At 40.6% G+C, this 20,538-nt stretch overlaps 1 protein-coding gene across 5 annotated transcripts in view; it reads left to right on the plus strand.

Annotated features, from left to right (window-relative positions):
- The window catches only part of MAGI3 (membrane associated guanylate kinase, WW and PDZ domain containing 3), a 214,647-nt gene that overhangs the window by 175,083 nt on the left and 19,026 nt on the right, over positions 1-20,538 (plus strand). For all 5 annotated transcript variants that reach the window (XR_003370248.2, XM_026661018.2, XM_026661021.2 and 2 more), the window contains 4 exons: positions 3,725-3,881; positions 7,818-7,909; positions 10,939-11,131; positions 13,729-13,917. Coding sequence is in view for 4 of the 5 variants with exons in the window: in XM_026661018.2 (XP_026516803.1) it covers positions 3,725-3,881; positions 7,818-7,909; positions 10,939-11,131; positions 13,729-13,917 (631 nt within the window). In the remaining variant the exon portion in view is untranslated. The remainder of the gene's footprint in view (positions 1-3,724; positions 3,882-7,817; positions 7,910-10,938; positions 11,132-13,728; positions 13,918-20,538) is intronic.

Genomic DNA, 20,538 nt, shown 5'->3' on the forward strand with positions numbered 1-20,538 from the left:
GGGAGGGGGGAGAGTGAGGAGAGAGAGGATGACGAGAGGGGAGGAGGGGTGGGTAGGAGAGCGGGGGGCGAGGCTGGGAGGTGGCAGGGAAAAAGAGAAGCGACGCGGCGGGGCGTGGGGGGGCACATGTGGGGGGGGGGGGGAAGCCAGGATCGGCGGCGGCAGTTCAGCGGCAGGTCCTTCGCTCCTAAAGGGAGTGAGGGACCTGCCGCCCCCGAATTGCCGCAGGTGCCGCCCCTCTCCCTTGGCCGCCCCAAGCACCTGCTTGTTAAGCTGGTGCCTGGAGCCGGCCCTGAGCCTTGAGCACATCTGTGACCTTCGTCTAAAGAATCTACATCACTTAAAGGAGAAGTGGGATCAGTTATCTCTCACTATCAGAGTAGGAATCATTTCCAGGATTAGTGTTGCGGGGAAGAACAAAAAAGGTTCAAAGAGCTTGATTGTGAGGCTGCATGTAGCATTGGTGGTCTGTAGGTAAACACCGCATTGTAACTCCAATGTCTTCATGTTCCCAGACTTGGATACTTGCACCGCACCTGAAAACATGTATTTTTTTTTAAATAAGTAAACCCATAGTTTAACATCTTCCCATGTGCTTACTTTATCCCATTTTCACAACCCGCTCTCTCACCCTCATCCTGATCTCCTTTTAGGAGTCTGCAGTGATTATTCATTATCAAAGCTTTGTTGCCTGACGCAAATTAATTTCCCTATGTAAAGGCTGTCAGGATGGCTGTTGAAGGGAAAACAACACATAATGTTTCATTTTTCTCATGCTAATTGCCTGCACCATGTATTCAAATTTTCCTTTAGAAGTTTGCATTTTACTTTCTTGGGAGAATTTTATGTTTTGTTTTATGAGAAACCTCCAAAAATAAACTTCAGTGTTCCCCGCTTGAGTGCCTAGTTTATCACCATTTCCTTTTGTGTTTGAATGGGCAATTTATATTTTCCCAGAGTCATCAAGGTGTCTGTATTTCTGATATTCATTGTTGGAAAGGATTGGTCCACTAGGAATATCTTTGATTTAAATAGGATCTGGTGGAAAGAAAATTGTACAGCCTTTGGCTTAATGAAATACACTGGAGGTCAAAGATTAAAGGTTGTTAATAGGAATCTGTTATGTTGTGGAAGAGACTGCTTTTCAGCATGGGGTTCATTAGAGCCCATATATGCCCTTCTGATGGGGGGGGGGGGGGGAAGCCTTTCAGGAATTGTCATTTCGGCAAGAAGAATTCTTGTGCATTGCAGTTCACTGCATTTTAACAAAACCTCCATTCCCATGGTATAGAAGTAAATTCTTTCTCAACCATGGCTGCACTGTGCAAATACATTAATTCATTTCTAACCTGAAGCCAAGGCTGTTGCTGACAGTTAACTGTGGAGATAACATGAGTGTGTCAGCTCTACACATTTAAAACAGAGCATAACCTGCAAAAAATTGCTAATTTAATTCCTAAGCAGAAACATAGCTGCTAAAAAGACATTCCCCGAATAAAAACTTTGCAATATAAAAACACCTACCAGTCATAATTCAATGCCCTATGTGCACACATGCTAAAAATACTTGAGAAATAACATTACAGTGCATGTGCAGTAGCCGTTTCCCTGAACGAAACCCAATGCTCAGTGGCATTAATTCACATCATGAGCTAGTTCAGTTAAAAAAGGCCAAGGTCTTATGTCTATAAACATGTAAAAAGTCTCAAACTATTGAACCCTGTGGGGGATTTTCTTCTGCTCTCAAAAGGGCAGACCTGAATCTAATCTAACTTTGTTTATATTAAACACACACATGCACTGCCACACTGAGACTTTTCAGGTTGGATTTCAGCCTACAGCAAACATTTAAAGTCATCTTGCTATATCAACCTTTGGAATTAAGGATTTGAAACCACGGAGATGGCTGTAATGTCACTTCTACCTGTAGTGTTGTGATGAGTCTTTCCTGCTATCCTATCTAAGGGAGGAATTCTGAGTGTTTAAATTTTCTTAACTTTGTTTAATTCCTCCTGAATATTTTCCCTCTTCTTCAGGGATATTTCCGTCAGAGGATGAAGAGTTTGTTTACAGGACTTTTTAGAGAGGCAAACTAGCAGAACCTGGCTTGCATGCAAAAACAAAACCTCAGTTCTGCGCTAACCAATACTGAGCTTCTGCATAGAAACTAGAATAGGGCTCTAGATTTAAAAACTTCCAGGGTGCAGCAAATGGATGAAACTGGGAGCACTGATTTAGCAGAGACTATGAGCGACAAGTAATAAGACATCAGAAAATCAACACTGAAACCTTAAACTTATCCCTTGGTTTCCTGCTGTATCTCAGGGTTCTTTCAGGATTCAGATTCTAGAAAATAGGTAGATACTTGTTTTCTCCACTGCAACGTCATAGCTCAGCTGTTCAGAAGAAGTGCCTCAACATACCACTCTGTTTGACTACTGCAGTTTGGTCAATTCCAATTCATTACAAAAGTTAAACGTGCTAAACAGATCCACTTCTTTTGAAAACCTGATACTGATCATCAGAGAAAATGGTTGAGAGTTCATGCTTTTTCATGGGCACTAATCCCTTGCTTTCTGGTTTGACTGAGTTATTGTAGAAAGTGCTCAGTTGCCATTATCTTGCAGAAGGTAAGCAGCTGCAGCACTCCTTACCTCTATGCTGTCCATCTGTACACTGATCAGAGATCAGCACCTGCTTGACAGGGGCAAGATTTCAGGATAGATACTCAAATTATTTTCAGTTGTGGATGCCAAATTAACCTAGAAGAGAATACTTGATGTTTTCCACCTTCAGCTGGAACAAATGAAATTAACATAGTTCAGTGACTTTCTGGAAGAAGATTGTCTTTTTATAGACACATCTCCCTGCATTTCACATTGAAATCAATCGATCAGCAGTTATGTTCAAGGACCACTTAAAGAAGTTTGTAGTAAGAGTAATATAAGCTGACTGACTGGGGCAATTTAGGCCATGGACTCAAACTTTTTCATAGCATGGAACGCATTTTAATTGTGTCTTCTGTTCACCACCTTTCCTGTTCACAATTGCATAGTTACCTCTTCAACAATTCATGATTGCATAATATTCCTATGATAAATGCAGCAAATACATACATGGAAAACTGACACTGGAGAAGAACTTAATGTATTTTTAGCTTTCTGATGCAATTTGGCAGCTTGGAATTAGGAGAACCAGCACCTTGTGACCAGCCAGCAATCTGCAGCCCACCTGCAGTGTTATGCAGACCAGAGTTTGGGAAATGCCAGCCTAAAAGATGATCTCTGAGATCCACAACCTTATTGTCAAGTAAAGGGAGAAAAATAAAAGCCTTATACTCTGTATATGTTGAGTCCTTTTCAGTTGTGTGTACCAAATAAGACTTGACACAAGAAGAGTTACAATACAGGCAGTGTACATGGGAAATTACATACACTTGCTCACACTCTGGGCATGAGCCACTTCACACACATTGTTTCCAGGCCCATTCTCCAGTAGAAGAGTTGTCGCTTTTTTCAAGTTTTGAACAGGCTGAACAGAAGCATACTGTGTAGGAAGCCCATCTCTTACTGGGAGAAGCTGGGTTGAACTGGAGTAGATTATGCAGTTGCGTGCCATGCATTACAAGTTTACTATTTTACTGTTTTTTCTCACCTATTTAAGCCAGTTTATTGATAATTTTGAACTTAACGTACTCTTCTTACTCTGCTTTTTTTTGTTTCAGAAAGCAGATAAGCAGGAGAATTCAGGAAGCTTAGAGGCTATTAGTGATTCCATTCCACAGCCTATGCCATTCCCACCTGCTGCTGTGAGGTCAGGTTCTCCAAAACTAGACCCTTCAGAAGTCTATCTGAAGTCTAAGACAATATTTGAAGACAAGCGTAAGTACACAGACCTCTTATGCTGGGAATATGCTGTAGCACAACAGGATGGGTTCTGTATTTCCTTCATGTACACAAGTCTTTAAACTTCGTGCTCCTCAGGGCATATTTAGAAAGAATATGAGGAAGTAAAATGACCATAGTCGTTTCTGTGATTATATCCTAGCTAATGATTCCATTGGAAATCACAGTTCAGCAGTCCGTCTGTTTTGTATGGATAGCATAGTCTGTTTACTAGCAAAGATTTAGAAACAGTGCATGAGAACAGGTGCAGATACAGAACTGCTGCCTAGCTATGATTTTAAATGTAATAGTATACACTGGATAAACCAAAGCCATTTGGCGTGCCAAACATGCCATATAAAATAAATACACTCCTGGGTGAGCTCGTAGGGATTAAAGTAGCCCCATAAATGACCAGTCAAGAATATGTTTTATAGTAAATAAGGGGGATACAGTGTCAGCAGATGGGCTGCAACATGAAAATAAACAGTTACATAACTACAAATGAAGCATAGCAGCGTCATCAAAGTCACAAAGGGCTTTTGCCTGTGAATTTCCCACTGTAAACAAACATGCTCCCCAGTGCGGTGTTTCAGCCATACATTTAATTATATAGCACTTCACAGAAATGCTGTAAATATGCTCTTAATTAGATTTGCGTTGTTTGTGTAAAAGGTTGGTTCTGGATAAAGCGAAAGTTTTGCAGGCCCAGGAAAAGCAAACACATGTTCATTTTCCTAAGCTGGTGGCCTGGAGTATGGCACATCTGTACTTTATCTTAACCTGGTACCCCAATAAGCTGCTGCTGCTTTTCTATTCATTTCAGTACATCTGACTCGAGAGAAAATTAACCTTAACATTTTCCCTCAGTAACACTTATTACCCAGCAATAAGTTTCATGCATGAAATGGGAAATCAGCAGTCAGGTTCTCTGACATTGACCTAATTAATATTACATAACTGTCTTCAACATTTTATTACTATTTAATTTCCATTTTCCCTATCAGCACTTTTTTATAATTTTGCAAACATGAGCTTTGATAATTGGATAGTACCATCCCTGCAAAGATACCTTGTAAGACACTTCTTAAGAAATGCTTCATTGAAATTTGAATTTACTTTGGCTATAGACAGGCTTATACGCACTTATTACATAATGAAACTACAATTTCTAGTTACTCAAATAAAGGTGTCCTGTTGTTTAACAATTGAACCATAGCAACAACTATAGGGCAGAGCAAAAACAAAAGTCAAACTAAACAAACTGGAGGCATAATTTAACATATTGAGAGTTAGTTAGTAAAACTTGATTGGAAAGTATGATAGGAAATTTGTATATCAAGTCATATATGAAGTCATATCTTGGTGTATTTGAAATGATGAGAGGTGGAACTCGCACTATTTTTGCTGCACCATATCTTGTAATATTTTTGAGGCGCTCTTGCCAAATTGGAAGATGTTCTAATTCTAAGCAGCCGAAGTAAACTAGATAGTTCAATTGTTTGTCAAATATGGTCCTGTCTGAGATGAACTGTAGATTGATAGATTCCAAAGCCAGAAGGGATGATTGTGACCTTATTCTGACCTCCTGTATAACACCGGTCATAGAACTTTTCCAAAGTAATTCCTAGAGCAGATCTTGTAGAAAAATATCCAATCTTGATGTAACAATTTTCAGTTACAAAAAATTCACTGCAACCCTTAGTAAATTGTTCCAATCATTAATTACTCTCACCATTAAACGTTTATGCCTTATTTCTAGTCTGAATTTGTCTCGATTCAACTTTTAGCCATTGGATCATGTTATACCTTTCTCTACTAGATTGAAGAGCTCATTATTAAATATCTGTTTCCCATGTAGACACTTACCAACTGTACTCAAGTCACCCCTTAACCTTCTCTTTGGTAAGCTAAATAGATTGAGCTCTTTGAGTCTATCACTATAAGGCAGTTTTTCTAATCCTTCAACCCATTCTCATGGCTCTTCTCTGACCCCTCTCCAATTTATCAACATCCTTCCTGAATTGTGGGCACCAGAATTGGACACAGTGTACCAGCAGTGGTTGCATGAGTGCCAGATTTGGAGGTAGGACAACCTCTCCACTCCTACTCAAGATTCTCCTGTTTATGTATCCCAGAATCGCATTAGCCCTTTTGACTACAGCGTCACACTGGGAGCTCATGTTCAGTTGATTATCTGCCACAACCCCCAAATATTTTTCAGAGTCACTGCTTCCCAGGTTAAAGTCCTCCATCCTGGAAGTATGGCCTACATTCTTTGTTCCTACATGTATACATTTATATTTAGCTGTACTAATACATATCTTGTTTGCTTGCGCCCAATTTACCAAGCAATCTAGATTTATGTAAATCAGTGACTTGTCCTCTTCATTCTCCCAACGTTTGTGTTATCTGCAAACTTTATCAGTGATGATTTTATATTTTCTTCAAAGTCGTTGATAAAAATGTGAACTAGCATAGAGTCAAGAACCAATACCTACGGAATCTCATTGGAAGCACACCCACTCAATAATGACTCCCCATTTAGAGTTACATTTTGAGACCTGTCAGTTAGCCAGTTTTTAATCCATTTAAAGTGTGCCATGTTAATTTCATATCACTCTAGTTTTTTAATCGAAATGTCATGCAGTACCAAGTCGAAGTACATTATGTCAACACTATTATCTTTATCAACCAAACTTATTTTATCAAAAGAAGATATCAAGTTAATTTGACAGGATCCATTTTTCATAAACCCATGTTGATTTGCATTAATCACATTACCCTCCTTTAATTCTTCATTAATCGAATCCAGGATCAGCCACTCTATTATCTTGCCAGGGATTGAGGTCCAGTGGACCGGCCCATAACTACCAGAGTCATCCCTTTTTAAAAATTGGCACAATATTAGCTTATTTATAGTCCTCAGAAACTTCCTCAGATTTATTGAAAATCAAGACTTATTGAAAATCAACATTAACTGTCCAGCGAGCTCTTTTAAAACTCTCAAGTAATCTAGACCTGCTGATTTAAAAATGTCTTACTTCTGCAGCTTCTGTTTGACATCCTCCAGAGATACTAGTGGAATGGAAAGTGTTTTGTCATCACCATAAGAATAGTGTGTATAATCTGTTTTTTCCCCCAAATACTGATCAAAACTATGTACTGAACACTTCTGCCTTTTCTGCATTATTTTTGATAATTCTACCATTTTCATCTAGTACTGGACCAATACCATTATCAGGATTATTTTTGTTCCTAATGTATTTTAAAAACTCCTTCTTATCATCTTTTACTCTGCTGGCCATAGATCCGTGTGTCCTTTTGCTTCACTTGTCAATTTTCTACAGTTCCTAACTTCTTATTTATATTCATTACTATCAACTTCCCCTTTCTTCCATTTTTTTTTATATATTTTATTTTTTATAGTTGCCTTCATTTTCCCTCTAAACAAGGTTAGCTTTTTAACCAGCATGGCCTTCTTCCTCAGTGAGGTGTTCTTAAATGATTCCCAATTACCATTCACTTTTCTAGTTAAATTCTTCCTCCCCGCTGATTTGGCTCATGATTGTTTTCAGCGTTGTGAAATTGGCCCTATTTGTAGCGATTATAGACTGCACCTTAATCCCAACCCATACAAACATAATGGTAGGAGGTGTTTTGGTCCCTGTGAAATGATGTTAGAGTGAAAGACATCTGCAGCTGTTTCTGGACATGCTCATCACTCCACATGCTAGGAAGATAACATCACTGAGGAATTGGTGATGTTCCTTACTAAAACAATCTGACCACTCTGTTTTGTCAATGGAAAACTACAAGCTTATAACTGGTTGCACAACTGTGTTGATTAAAGAAAAATGTAAACACATTTTAATCTTCTCTCCAATAATCAAATGTAACTTCTTATGCACTTTTCATATTTGTCTTAACTAGCTCCAAACACAAAGGATTTGGATGTTTTCCTGCGAAAACAGGAGTCTGGGTTTGGCTTCCGCGTGCTCGGAGGGGATGGACCAGACCAGTCAGTAAGTGAATTAAGTTGTCTGTTACCTGGACTTCAGGAGCTTGTGCTGTAGCTCTTGTAATATCTCCTTCACACGATCATTTTCATTTTTTTCCCATGTTGAGTTAAGTGGTTAAACTTTATTTCCATCTTCACCATAAACAGCTATACTGTATGTTGATATCATATTCAGCTTAAACAGCTGCAGTATGTTTTTATACTGCTTCACTCCTGGTTCAAGTTGGCTTTCTCAAAATGCTTTCAGAGCTAAGTTGCTGCAAATTTGGTTGCAAGTGGGCAGTAGATAATCGAGAACGGAAGGCAAAGACATTTGGCTCTGTCTTTAAGCTTTAGAGAAATAATGTTCATAGTACAAGTTCACACCAATCGACAAACTGGGAAAATGGGGCTTGGTGTTATGGGAGGATCTACAAACATGACTTATTTAGTTGAGCCCTAATGACCTTTAGTTGGCAGGGGAAACTTGGGGCAAAATTCCATTTGGTCACTCGCCATGAAAGCTGTGAAGACCCTACTGTCACTCAGTATTCAAACACAACCTGGGCCAAATTTACAGAGGTTGGCGTGAGTGGGGAGCTCATCAGCTTGGGAATGGCCTTCCACAAATTGAGGTGGCAACTCAGGTTAATTTGTCACGTGGAAGGAGAGAAATACATTACCCCAAATTCCTACAGAGGGAGATAGCCCCGGGTTCTAGCAGTGAAAGAACTTGAAGAGAAATACTTCAGCAGTCAGATGTTGAGCTAAAGCTTCGACAGGTAAAAAGAGTAAACGAATTGGGCAGGCTGGTTTAGTTATCTTTTATTCAGTGATCAGCAGAGTCCTTTGCCAAAGTGAGCAATTGTTGGATTTCTGCAAGCATCACTGGGATACTCCTCCATAGCAACACTTGTGTCTTGATGGAGAGAGAAGGGCCTCAGTGACAAGCCCATTAAAAAGTTGTGGTTTAGATTAGATCTGGGGGGAAAACCCTTATATGCATGTTTGGCACTTAACTTGCCCATGTTCATCCTGGTAGAGCAAACGTGCACTGCGTCTGTCCAGGGATATCTGAATGTGGCCTGGTTCTCAATAGAATGCTAATGAGTGACTGCAGTGAGGACCTATAGCAGTAGTTAATGAAACAAGTTGAGTGTGGAGCTTTTTGATGTGTTGTGTTAGACGAGATTTAAAAAAAAAAAACCGTTCTGGCTAAACAGTGATTTAACTCCAGTCCCATTAAAATCCAATGGAAGAAGATAAAATGGTTTATTACCTTTCTTCCCTTTCCTCTTCATGGTTGATTTCAGTCCCCCCAGGCTCTCAGTCACTTTCTGTTTGTCTAGAATCTTTCTTGGCGGCAGCAGTTCTCCATCGAGCCTTTATACCATAATTGTTCTGTCCTGAGAATGCTCTCAAAGATGGGGTTGGCACCAAACCTTTGCATGTTATAGCACCTAATCTTATTAATGGACTTGGCACCAATGCATGCTGGTAATGCTCAGTACAACATGCGTGTCAATTTAACTGGGAAATAAACAAGTGGAGAGGGCTTTCTGGCTACCCCAGAAAAATCACCTCTAGCTTTGTTACCGACTTGTTGCATTATTATGCTGCAGAAGGGAAGGAAGAAAGAAGAAAATTATAATCTTTTTTTAAAATAGTTTTTGTAAGTCTTTCACTTCTAGAGATTGGAGTTCAGATATGGTTTTAGGTCACCAATTAGTGAAGTTTTTTGGCTTCACTCTGGAGAGCTGTCATACAATTTGACTCAGGTGGCAGTCTCTGCTTCAGAGAGGAGGATGGAGGCAGATAGGCAAAGACATGAATGGAAATTCCCAGAGTCCCTATTCATGCTATGCCTGGCTTTAGGAAATTCTGCCCTGTTTCTCACTTGCCAAAGCACAGCTTCACCCAGAAAAGTAGGACTCTGTCCCTGACCATATGGCAGTGACTGCTCCTCTCCTGCCAACCTTCAAAGGTGCTCAAGCTTTTGGGATAGAGACACTGCTAGATAGCATGTCCTCTCATATGTAATTAAAATGCATTCTCCATTCACATCTGAGATCCAATGCCAGTTTGTTTTCTGACTTGCATTTAAAGGAAAGGAAGAACAGAGGGCTTTTTTTAGAGGAAATAATCAGCAATTTTAGGTTTTTTTTATTGTATTCTACTGTTTTGTTGCTATAGCAACTATAGCTGTGTTGGTAATAGTCATAGCAATGCCCTGAGTGCAATGTGAAGATGGGTTTTTGGAATGAACATGTTCTTGCTGCTTAACCTTGGACACATGCTGGACATAATTGTTTTTAATCTTTCACTTAAACTGAACTTTTTTCTAGCATATAAAACTACTACATGTTTCGTGCTCCTGTCTCTATCATTTAGCTGGTGTTTTCTTGGGAGGAAAGATGCAGGCCAAAGGGGGGTGAGGGCTGCAGCTGTTTGAATTCATGCTGTGATCACCAATACTTGAATATTGCAGATTTTGAGTGGCAATTTCTGAGCAACTGTGCTCTTAGGTTCTTTGCTGAACTTTAAATTCTACACTGGAGTCACCTTGCAGGTCTCAGTAATGATAATGTGTCTTTGTTGTGTTGATTGAGTGACACAGGCATTTCTTTTCAATAATTTTGAGTAATTTTTGATGCACAGAACAAATATATAAATAACACATGAATACACTAAAACAGCAAGACAAACAGGTAAGTGTACAAATACAGAGCTTAACCTACTCATGAGGTGGTGACCCTTCAGTTAATAGGAATTCATGAATAATACATGGCAGTAATAAAAACAAACCTTAAAATAAGATGAGCATTAAGTTTGAACGTCAGGAAGCTGGGACTGTCACAGTTTGATCATTTCTACACATGCAAATGAGGTCAGTCTAGTATGGCTTCTGTAGCGTGAATTTCTGCTAGATTTAGGTGGGGGAAATAATTTTTTTAAAGGAAACCCTGCAAAAAGTCCCTCTTTATCTGGGGATTCAAACATTACATAGTCTGTACATTCTACACCCCAGAACCAATGATTACACTCTGTTGACAGATCTATATTGGGGCCATCATCCCACTGGGAGCAGCAGAGAAAGACGGCCGACTCCGAGCTGCTGATGAGCTGATGTGCATTGACGGAATCTCTATCAAAGGGAAATCACACAAACAGGTCCTGGACTTGATGACCGGTGCTGCACGGAATGGCCAGGTGCTGCTCACTGTCCGGAGGAAGATCTTCTTTGGCGGTATGTGCCAGGTGTCCAGACTAAACCCAGTCCCACTAGGTTTGCCAGAGTCTGGTAGCATGGCCATTGGAGCCCTTGTTCCTGGACTTAGTGTAAAGGAATGTTTCCGCGGCCATAATCAGGTGATATAAAGCGGTACAGTAACAGAACTACTAGTACATCAGGAATGATGTGAACTCAGGGGGTCAGAGCCACTTCTGGATGAATGGGGTAACACAAAATTGTATCAAGCAGATGTTCTTGGAGGGAAGAGAATGGGATAAAAAAGGGGGCACCCATTTGCGCTGCGGCTCTGGAAAGCACTGTAATAGTGATGCTCTCTTGTTCTATAGTGCTTTTCATTGGAGGATCTTAAAGTACTTTACAAGCATTAGTTATTAAAACCACTCATGGCTCTGTGTACTCTGGGCAGTAACACAAACCTTCTTTCTGCATTACAACACGACATTCTGAGGTTTAAGTGCATTATTTAATTAAATGCAGAAATTAATTTTATAGTCAGATCAGCGTTCTGTAGGCAGTTCAGTGGCAATGGAATTTACAGATATGGAAACTGAGGTACAGAAGGGTTGTCATGTGGCTGAGATGTCACTAACCACATCAGTGACAGAACTGAAAACAGAACCCAGGAGTCCTGGCTTGCAATCTCCTGTTCTCATTAGTAAACCCCACTGCCTTTCATGGGCCTTTCAGTCAAGATAACTAGAACCATTCCTTATAAACTGAGAAAAAATAGGAAGTGTATCACTTTCATAACATCTTCTCTTTCACTGTCATGCAAAAGGCAGGCAGCTTGGCCTAGTGTGCCAAGTATGAGTCTGTGAGCCTAGAAGGTCCTAAATTCTAATTCCAGGCCGGTCGCTGACACACTGTGCAGTCTTTGACAAATCAAGTGACTTCTGTGTCACTGTCCGTAAAATGGGGATATCATCTACCTACCTCACAGGGGTGTTAGTGGTTAAAATTGTCATGGTGTTTCTCCCAGGTACCACACAGAAACCAGCCAAACCGGGAGGGGGCAGGGTCTCCAGTCACACTGTATTTCTATGTAGATTGCAGCCACTTCATAAGTCTGTCTTTCATTTTTTGTTCAAAGTGAAAATACGTAAAGTATTTAATTAGGTATTATCCACCTAGTAACTCTCACTCACTCATGCCCGTCACCCCAATCGGGGTATGGGCCGCCAACCACAGATCTCCAGAGTCCTCTATCCTGGGCCATTTGCTCTAGCTGGTTCCAGGTATAGCCCATTTTTATTCTATCAGCCTGAAGGTCGCGTCGCTGCGACCTGCGCCGTCTTTCTTGACTCGTACATGGTCCTCACGTTCCATGTACCAATGGTAATCCTCCTAGTTGCAAGAAGGGTAATCGGCTTAGTGGCTTCCTCACGACTTTCACCACCGAGCGTCATGCGTCTTCGAGTTGAAGGCCCTTCTTTTTCCAGGCTAAACGTCTCTGTTATCACTATTGTTGGCGTTTCTGTAGCAAATTAATTTTTTTTTTTTTTTTGTACGGGGTGGAGTTGCTAGCCCCACGCCCAACCCTCCTCCTTTATCCTGACTTGGGACAGGCAGATGGCCCCAAAGGACCTCTCTGGTGGAGTTACCTAGTAACTACAGATGTATTATATTGGTGCTGAACCTGGTGGTTGCTGCCAGCCTGTCATAGCACGGTGTCAGGAGAGCAGATTGAGCCAAGCACAGAAAGAGGCCATCTAAAGGCTCAGAAAAGATTAATCTAATCGGAGGAAAAGCAATTTTCTGTCTTTGCATCTCAAGTTGCATTGCCTCCCTGACAGTGTAATTTTGCCAATGTAACATGTTCCTGCAAGAGAGAGAGTCTGATTCAGAGATCTTGAAAAGCTTACATGGCTTCATCTGCATCAGGGCCAACTCTGCCTCTGGTCTTTGTTTATTTCTCCTTTATTTAATTTAAAAAGAAAGAAAGAAAAATCCCTTCATTGTACAGCTTTATTTTCCTCTGAATTCCCTGATGTGGCATGGTCCTCACAGGCAATGCTTCAAGACTGGGATTTTGTTAGTTTTCCATCGAAGAGGCTGGGCTTCAACATTTGAATTACCCTTTAAAATATTGGTACACCTTTTGAAATAAACAGTTGGCTCTCTGCAATGGAAATAACAATAGTCCCAGTTTTAAGGTGGGTTTCTGCCAGAGATCTTGTGCTTACACCACACAGGAAAATAGTGCTGCCAAAAAAGAGCCCCTGAAGAGACCACCAGGATTAGGCTAGCATTATTAAGGGCATCAGCAACTGAGCGCTACCTCTGTGCTGCTGCACACCCAGACTGTTCCCTTCTGAGTTATAAGTGTGTATTGCAGAATGGAGTTGGCAAACATTAAACTCTCCTATTAAACATCCTTAAACCTCTGTAGCAACTTCAGCCCAAAGTGTAAATGGTTCTACCCTGTATTCTGATTCCATCTGGTTTCAGTTGCCTTGTTAATAAGCCCCCAGTGGGAAGGGAGGTGCTTCTCCATTCTGTTAGTGATCTGATCATGTTTATCCTTGCAGTTATCCAGCTCCACAGCACTCTTACTGATTCTACCTTATACTTTATTTTTGTGGTGTTTGTAGTTGAGAAACAGCCAGAAGAGGAGGAGTCGCAGCTGCCCATTTCCACTCAAAATGGATCTCCCCGGCTGAACCAGGTAGAGGTCACAAGCAGACAGCCCCCAGAAGCCTATGATGTCCTGCTACAGCGGAAAGAGAATGAAGGATTTGGCTTTGTCATCCTTACCTCAAAAAACAAACCTCCTCCTGGCGGTAAGGGCTGACTCCTGTGTGTTGGTGTCACCTGCTCCACTGATGCCTGACCGGGGGAGATTAATTGGTTTAACTCATAGTTCCTCCTTCCAAAGCTGCAAGCAGTTATTGCCAATAGCATTCAGGGCTGGGGACTCCCAGGATATCCTTCTTTCCTAGGATGGTGTTTATTTTCCATATCCAACCACCTACTGTGCTGTGATCTGTCGTTTCACTCGTCGTACTGTTCACAACTTCAGTGGCTAAAGGCTAAGTCTGTCTCACTCACAAAAGGGAATATGTTTTCTCTCATTTGTACATTTTGTAGGAAGTTTTGCATGTGCAACAACTGAAGTGGGGGATGGAAATCACTCCTTACCAGTACAGGGGCAGGGGAAGAGAGAGAGAAACGTATCCTTGTGATTGGATGACTTTCAGAATGTATAAGGTGGTCAGATTGTGATGAGTGTGGGAATGGATGCACCGGTGTAGTCAATGGTAAATGCAGGTAAACAGAGTTTACCCACTTCTCATTTGGGGACTATGGAGCTTAGTTTAGATTAGTTTACCCACTTTTTTTACCACCACACCACTGGATGCAGAGAACAAATATGCACACACGTACTCTTTACACTCTCTGTACAGCAGTGCCCAATAGATACAATCAGCTATTGGGTAGTTAGTGCATGGATAAATCTCTTGCTAATAGAAGTATAGTTAAAAACTTAGACGTGTGACATCCATTCAGGGTGTGTAGCTTATTACTCAGGTCTCTGGCTTTCTCAGACCTCAGTATTTCGAAAAAAGCAATGGAGGAATTAGTCAGGAGAACATTCTGTATCTGCCTTGTGACATGTTACAAACTGGAGATATTATCCTAAGCAATGTAGCGTGTCTGAGGGTTCTAACTTGTGGATTTGTCTGATGGATCAGTTGCTAAGATAAAGAGCTGAGTGGACCACGTGAAAATAAAGAAGGTATCTTGTAAGTAGCAATAAGAGACAAGCTGCTTGAGGGAGGCATCTGAAATTCTCCCTAATTAACGGAAAGATTTCTGACCCCTAGCACTAGAGTAATTTAAAAGAAGTGCCCATTCTTTATAATCATATACATTTTTTTTATTGAGTGTGATCCTGGCTGCCTGACTCCCAGAACCTTGCCAGGCAGTGGTTATTAACACCACCTCTGCATAGACAGATGTGCCTACCTTTCACAAACTGTTGACCTTTATGGGATGGCTTCCACACTCTTCTCAGATACTTTTGGCCAAGTTTTGAGTAGTTCGGTTTTAAAATGAAAAGGTATGGTCAATCTATAACTAGGGCCGTTGGCTGGCATTGTTCCCCTTTGTGAGAATTGGAGGAATGGATATGGTTCTCCATTCGTAGAGAATGAAGAGGCTGGGCCTTGTAACACAAAAGGGATGCCGGACTGCTCAGTGGATTTACCCAGGGCACAGCAAGTTACTTTCTTGTTTTTTCTCCCTGAGATGTGGACACACAGGTATCTGTACCCCAGTGATCTGAAACACCTTACTTAAATCTTTTATGTCACCTGCTGTGAATCACTTTCCCGGTAACTGCCCTATTGATCCCAGAGCACTTACTATAACAATGACTTGAATGTTTGTGTGTGAGCAAAGGGATGCCCTTTCTTCCAGCCCAGACAAGTTACGTTGACATTTTGCTCTGCTTTATTTCTGTAAGTTTATTATACTGTGAAAGAGCAGAAATACAGACGAAAGCAGTGACTCTGAAAGAAAATCGTTCTCATTATTTTGTTGAGTTTACATGATATATATTTTGACTTAGAATGATTTGAAGTCTTGGCTAAAATACATTTTTAATGAAGTTTAAAACAAAGTGCATAGTATCAGTGAAGGTTGTGAAAGAGTGAACAGCTGTGGAGTTGAGTATTGCTACAGTACTAGCTCAGTACTCAGAGATGCTGACTTCTGTTTTATAAAATCATGTGCTATAGTAACACTTGGGGCAGGAGCTGTCACTCTCTGATGCTGTACTATGATTATGTGCCCTGTGTTAGCGATATGAAAAACTACCGCTTTGGACTGATTTTCTGTTGCCTTGTCAAAGTTGGATGATATTAGAAAAATGATGATTAATAAATAAGCAGAAGTCTACTGTGTAATCCTGATACTGCATCATTAGCACATTTTTGGCAGAATACCATCCGGAAATTCTTTCATCTAGTTGAAACTGCAGTGGAAGTAGGTTTTTGTTCTGTTTTTTTTTAAAATGGGAAACAGAAGATATCTGGATCCCTGTTTCAGCATTGGAAGTGCTAAGGTAGCAGTCCCAGGCTGTTTTTACTGCTTGTAAATAAGAAACATTGATATATCCGTGTATTGCATTATGCTGGAACCTCTTTGCCAGATCTTACATCAGAACGGCCAGACTGGGTCAGACCAAGGGTCCATCTAGCCCGGTGTCCGGTCTTCCGACAGTGGCCAATGCCAGATGCTTCAGAGGGAATGAACAGAACAGGGAATCATCCAGTGATCCAGGCCCTGTCATTGAGTCCCAGCTTCTGGCAATCAGAGGTTTGGAGCATGGGGTCGAGTCCCTGCCCATCCTGGCTAATAGCCATTGGACCTATCCTCCATGAACTTATCTAGCTCTCTTTTTAACCCTGTTCTAGTCTTGGCCTTCACAACATCCTCTGGCAAGGAGTTCCACAGGTTGACTGTGCGTTGTGTAAAGAAAGACTTCCTTTTGTTAATTTTAAACCTGCTGCCTATTAATTTCATTTGGTAACCCCTAGTTCTTGTCTTATGAGAAGATGTAAATAACACTTCCTTATTTATTTCTCCATGCCATTAATGTTTGTATTAGACCTTTATCATGTCCCACCTTAGTTATCTTTTTTCTAAACGGAATAGTCCCAGTTTTTTTAATCTCTGCTGTGATGGAAGCTGTTTTCCATACCCCTAATCATTTTTGTTGCCCTTCTCTGTACTTTTTCCAATTCTAATTGTCTCTTTTTGAGATGAAGTCACCAGAGCTGAATGCAGTATTCAAGGTCTGGGTGAACCAGGGATTTACATAGTCACATTCTGATATTTTCTGTCATATTTGCTATTCCTTTTCTAATGGTTCCTCATATTCTGTTAGCTTTTTTGACTGCCACTGCACACTGGGCAGACGTTTGCAGAAAACTATCCACGATTCCCATCGTTTTGTATATATAGTTGGGATTATGTTTTCCAATGTGCATTACTTTGCACTAAGGCTGTCAAGCGATTAAAAAAATTAATCATGATTAATCACGCTCTTAAACAATAATAGAATACCATTTATTTAAATATTTTGGATGTTTTCTACATGCTCAAATATATGTATTCTGTGTTGTAATTGAAATCAAAAGTGTACAATTCTCACTTCATATTTATTTTTGATTACAAATCTTTGCACTGTAAAAACGAAAGAAACAGTATTTTTCAAGTCACCTAATACAAATACTGTAGTACAATCTCTTTATCATGAAAGTTGAACTTACAAATGTAGAATTACGTACAAAAAAACCTGCATTCAAAAATAAAACAATGTAAAACTCTAGAGCCTGCAAGTCCACTCAGTCCTACTTCTTGTTCAGCCAATAACTCGGACAAACAAGTTTTTTTACATTTGTGGGAGATAATGCTGCCCGCTTCTTGTTTACAAAGTCACCTGAAAGTGAGAACAGGCGTCGGCATTGCATTGTAGCCGGATGTGCTAAAGATTCATATGTCCCTTCATGCTTCAACTACCATTCCAGAGGATGTGTGTCCATGCTGATGACGGATTCTGCTCGATAACGATCCAAAGCAGTGCGGACCGACACATGTTCATTTTCATCAACTCAGTCAGATGCCACCAACAGAAGATTGATTTTCTTTTTTGGTGGTTCGGGTTCTGTAGTTTCTGCATCAGAGTGTTGCTCTTTTAAGACTTCTGAAAGCATGCTCCACACCTCATTCCTCTCAGATTTTGGAAGGCACTTCAGATTCTTAAACCTTGGGTTGAGTGCTGTAGCTATCTTTAGAAATCTGATATTGGAACCTTCTTTGTGTTTTGTCAAATCTGCAGTGAAAGTGTTCTTAAATCAAACAACATATGCTGGGTCGGCATGAAGAGACATGTGAATGTTTAGCATATCTGGCACGTAAATACCTTGTAATGCCGGCTACAAAAGTGCTATGCAAACACCTGTTCTCACTTTCAAGTGACATTGTAAATAAGGAGTGGGCAGTATTATTCCTATAAATGTAAACAAACTTGTTTCTCTTAGCGATTGGCTGAACAAGAAGTAGGACTGAGTGGGCTTGTAGACTCTCAAGTTTTACATTGTTTTGTTTTTGAGTGCAGTTATGTAGCAAAAAAAAAAATCTACTTTTGTAAGTTGCACTTTCACGATAAGGAGATTGCACTACAGAACTTGTATGAGGCAAATTGAAATACTGTTTCTTTTGTCATTTTTACAGTGCAAATATTTGTAATCAAAAGTAATATAAGCTGAGCACAGTACACTTTGTATTCTGTGTTGTAACTAAAATCAATATATTTGAAAATGTAGAAAAACATCCAAAATATTTAATAAATTTCTATTGGTATTTTGTTTAACGGTATGATTAAAACTGCGATTAATCAAGATTAAATTTTTAATTGCGATTAATTTTTTTAGTTAACTGCGATTAATCGACAGCTATACTTTGCACTTATCAAAACTGAATTTCATCTGCCATTTTGTTGCTCAGTCACTCAGCTTAATGAGATCCCTTTAACTCTTCACAGTCCGCTTCGAACTTAACGATCTTGAGTCATTTTGTATCGTCTGCAAATTTGACCACCTTACTGCTCACCCCCTTTTCCAGATCATTTATTAATGTCTTAAAATGAACCCCCTGCGATATAAAACTGGGATATTTTACACAAGATAATTCATCAGTAGTTGTAACTCTACAATCCTGTGATGTTTTTTCTCATCACGGGTAGTAACTCTTACATAAATTATATTTAAAATGTAGGCCTTAAAAATGGGAGAAGAAATTAAAGACAATACAATTAAATCTTTAAATGGCGGTAAAAATTGAGAGGCATCAATGTCTGCTCCTTTATGGAAAATAAGTGTTTGCTAGCTCCTTAATTACAAGCCTGAATGGTAAATTAAGGTCTGGTTTCCAATGACACTCAGGTTTCTCAATGCTTGAGATTTGCTGTCAGAGTTTGAAATCTTGTTAAGTACATAATTCTGCACCCCTCTCTCTCCATTCACCATCCGTTCCCTTTCAGTGAAGCATGCCTAGGAGAGCAATTGCAATAAAGAAGTTAGGAAGAGGACAGACACACCTTCTGCCTACACTGGGCTTTGGGTGCACATAAGGGATTTCAGGTGAAATTTCAAAAATAAATTAATTAATGGAGAACTGGAAGGGACCTTGAAAAGTCATCAAGTCCAGCCCCCTGCCTTCACTAGCAGGACCAAGTACTGATTTTGCCCCACATCCCTAAGTGGCCCCCTCAAGGATTGAACTCTCAATCCTGGGTTTAGCAGGCCAATGCTCAAACCACTGAGCTATCCCTCCCCCCCCCGATGCTCTTCAGTTGTGACGGGAAGAGCATCAGTGAAAGGGATGGCTGGAACCAATCGATCTTTGGTGACAGTCTAAGGTAGAAATGCGAGCACTGCAAATTATGACCTGTACATATGGGGTTTTATGGGCAGCTGGTCCAAGAGCCATTGTGAGAGACTGTAAGGATCCATGCAGAGGGGAACCATCTTTGCTACACCTTCAGGGATCCAAGGCAGCATGGGAAGGCAGCATACTGACAGATGGGCTTTGATTTAACGTGAAGTTCCTCTGGCACCAGTGTATCGTAGCTCGGGCAGCACAATGGGCTGAGGTTTCTGTAGGCTTCCTACTGGTGCATTGGCCTCACGTGAGCTGTGGAGTGCAATTTGCTGTATTGACTTACAGATCATCAACCACCAACCTACAGTTTTCCATTAGCATCACTACAGATCTTGCTAGTTGGTAGAGTCTGTGGGAGCTGCTGGGGAGTAGAGATACTGGCTGATCTCTGCCAAAGAGATGCCTAAAGAAAAGTATTGTATTTCTGAGAAAAGGATGCTCATATTTTGCTACCAGTGGAACTTTCCTCTGCCCATTGGAAGCTTTTTAGTTCTGCCCCCTCCTATACCCAACCAATTGCTTGGTCCGGTCCTGGGAAAGTGACTAATGTGAATGAGGCCCTTAAAATTACTCTCCCTCTCCCTTACTTTCTGCTTCCCCTTCTCTTTCCCAGTCCCATTGCTCTGGCCCCTAAAGGAGTGTATTAAGGAGAGTGGCAGTGAGGTGAGCAGCCTGGATAAGCTGAGCTGGAGGGCTGGTTAAAACTTACTATATGGAAATCACCAGGGGGTTATGGATGCAGATCCATCTTGAAGCCCAGAAATGCAGAAGTAGGAAAAATCTTTGTCCAGAACCTTTACTTCTCTGGCTCACCTTTGCATTCTGTCTGACTACACCCAGCACCACTGTCATGAGCCATATTCTAAAGTTACTATGTTGTCTGAAGGTTTTATTTTTCTTCCCTAGTGTACTGAGGTATTGCAAGGTATTTGTACTGTACATGTCACAGGGTC

This window comes from Terrapene carolina, unplaced genomic scaffold (assembly GCF_002925995.2).
Source record: "Terrapene carolina triunguis isolate 2854851 unplaced genomic scaffold, T_m_triunguis-2.0 Scaffold926, whole genome shotgun sequence".
Classification (NCBI taxonomy): domain Eukaryota; kingdom Metazoa; phylum Chordata; order Testudines; family Emydidae; genus Terrapene; species Terrapene triunguis.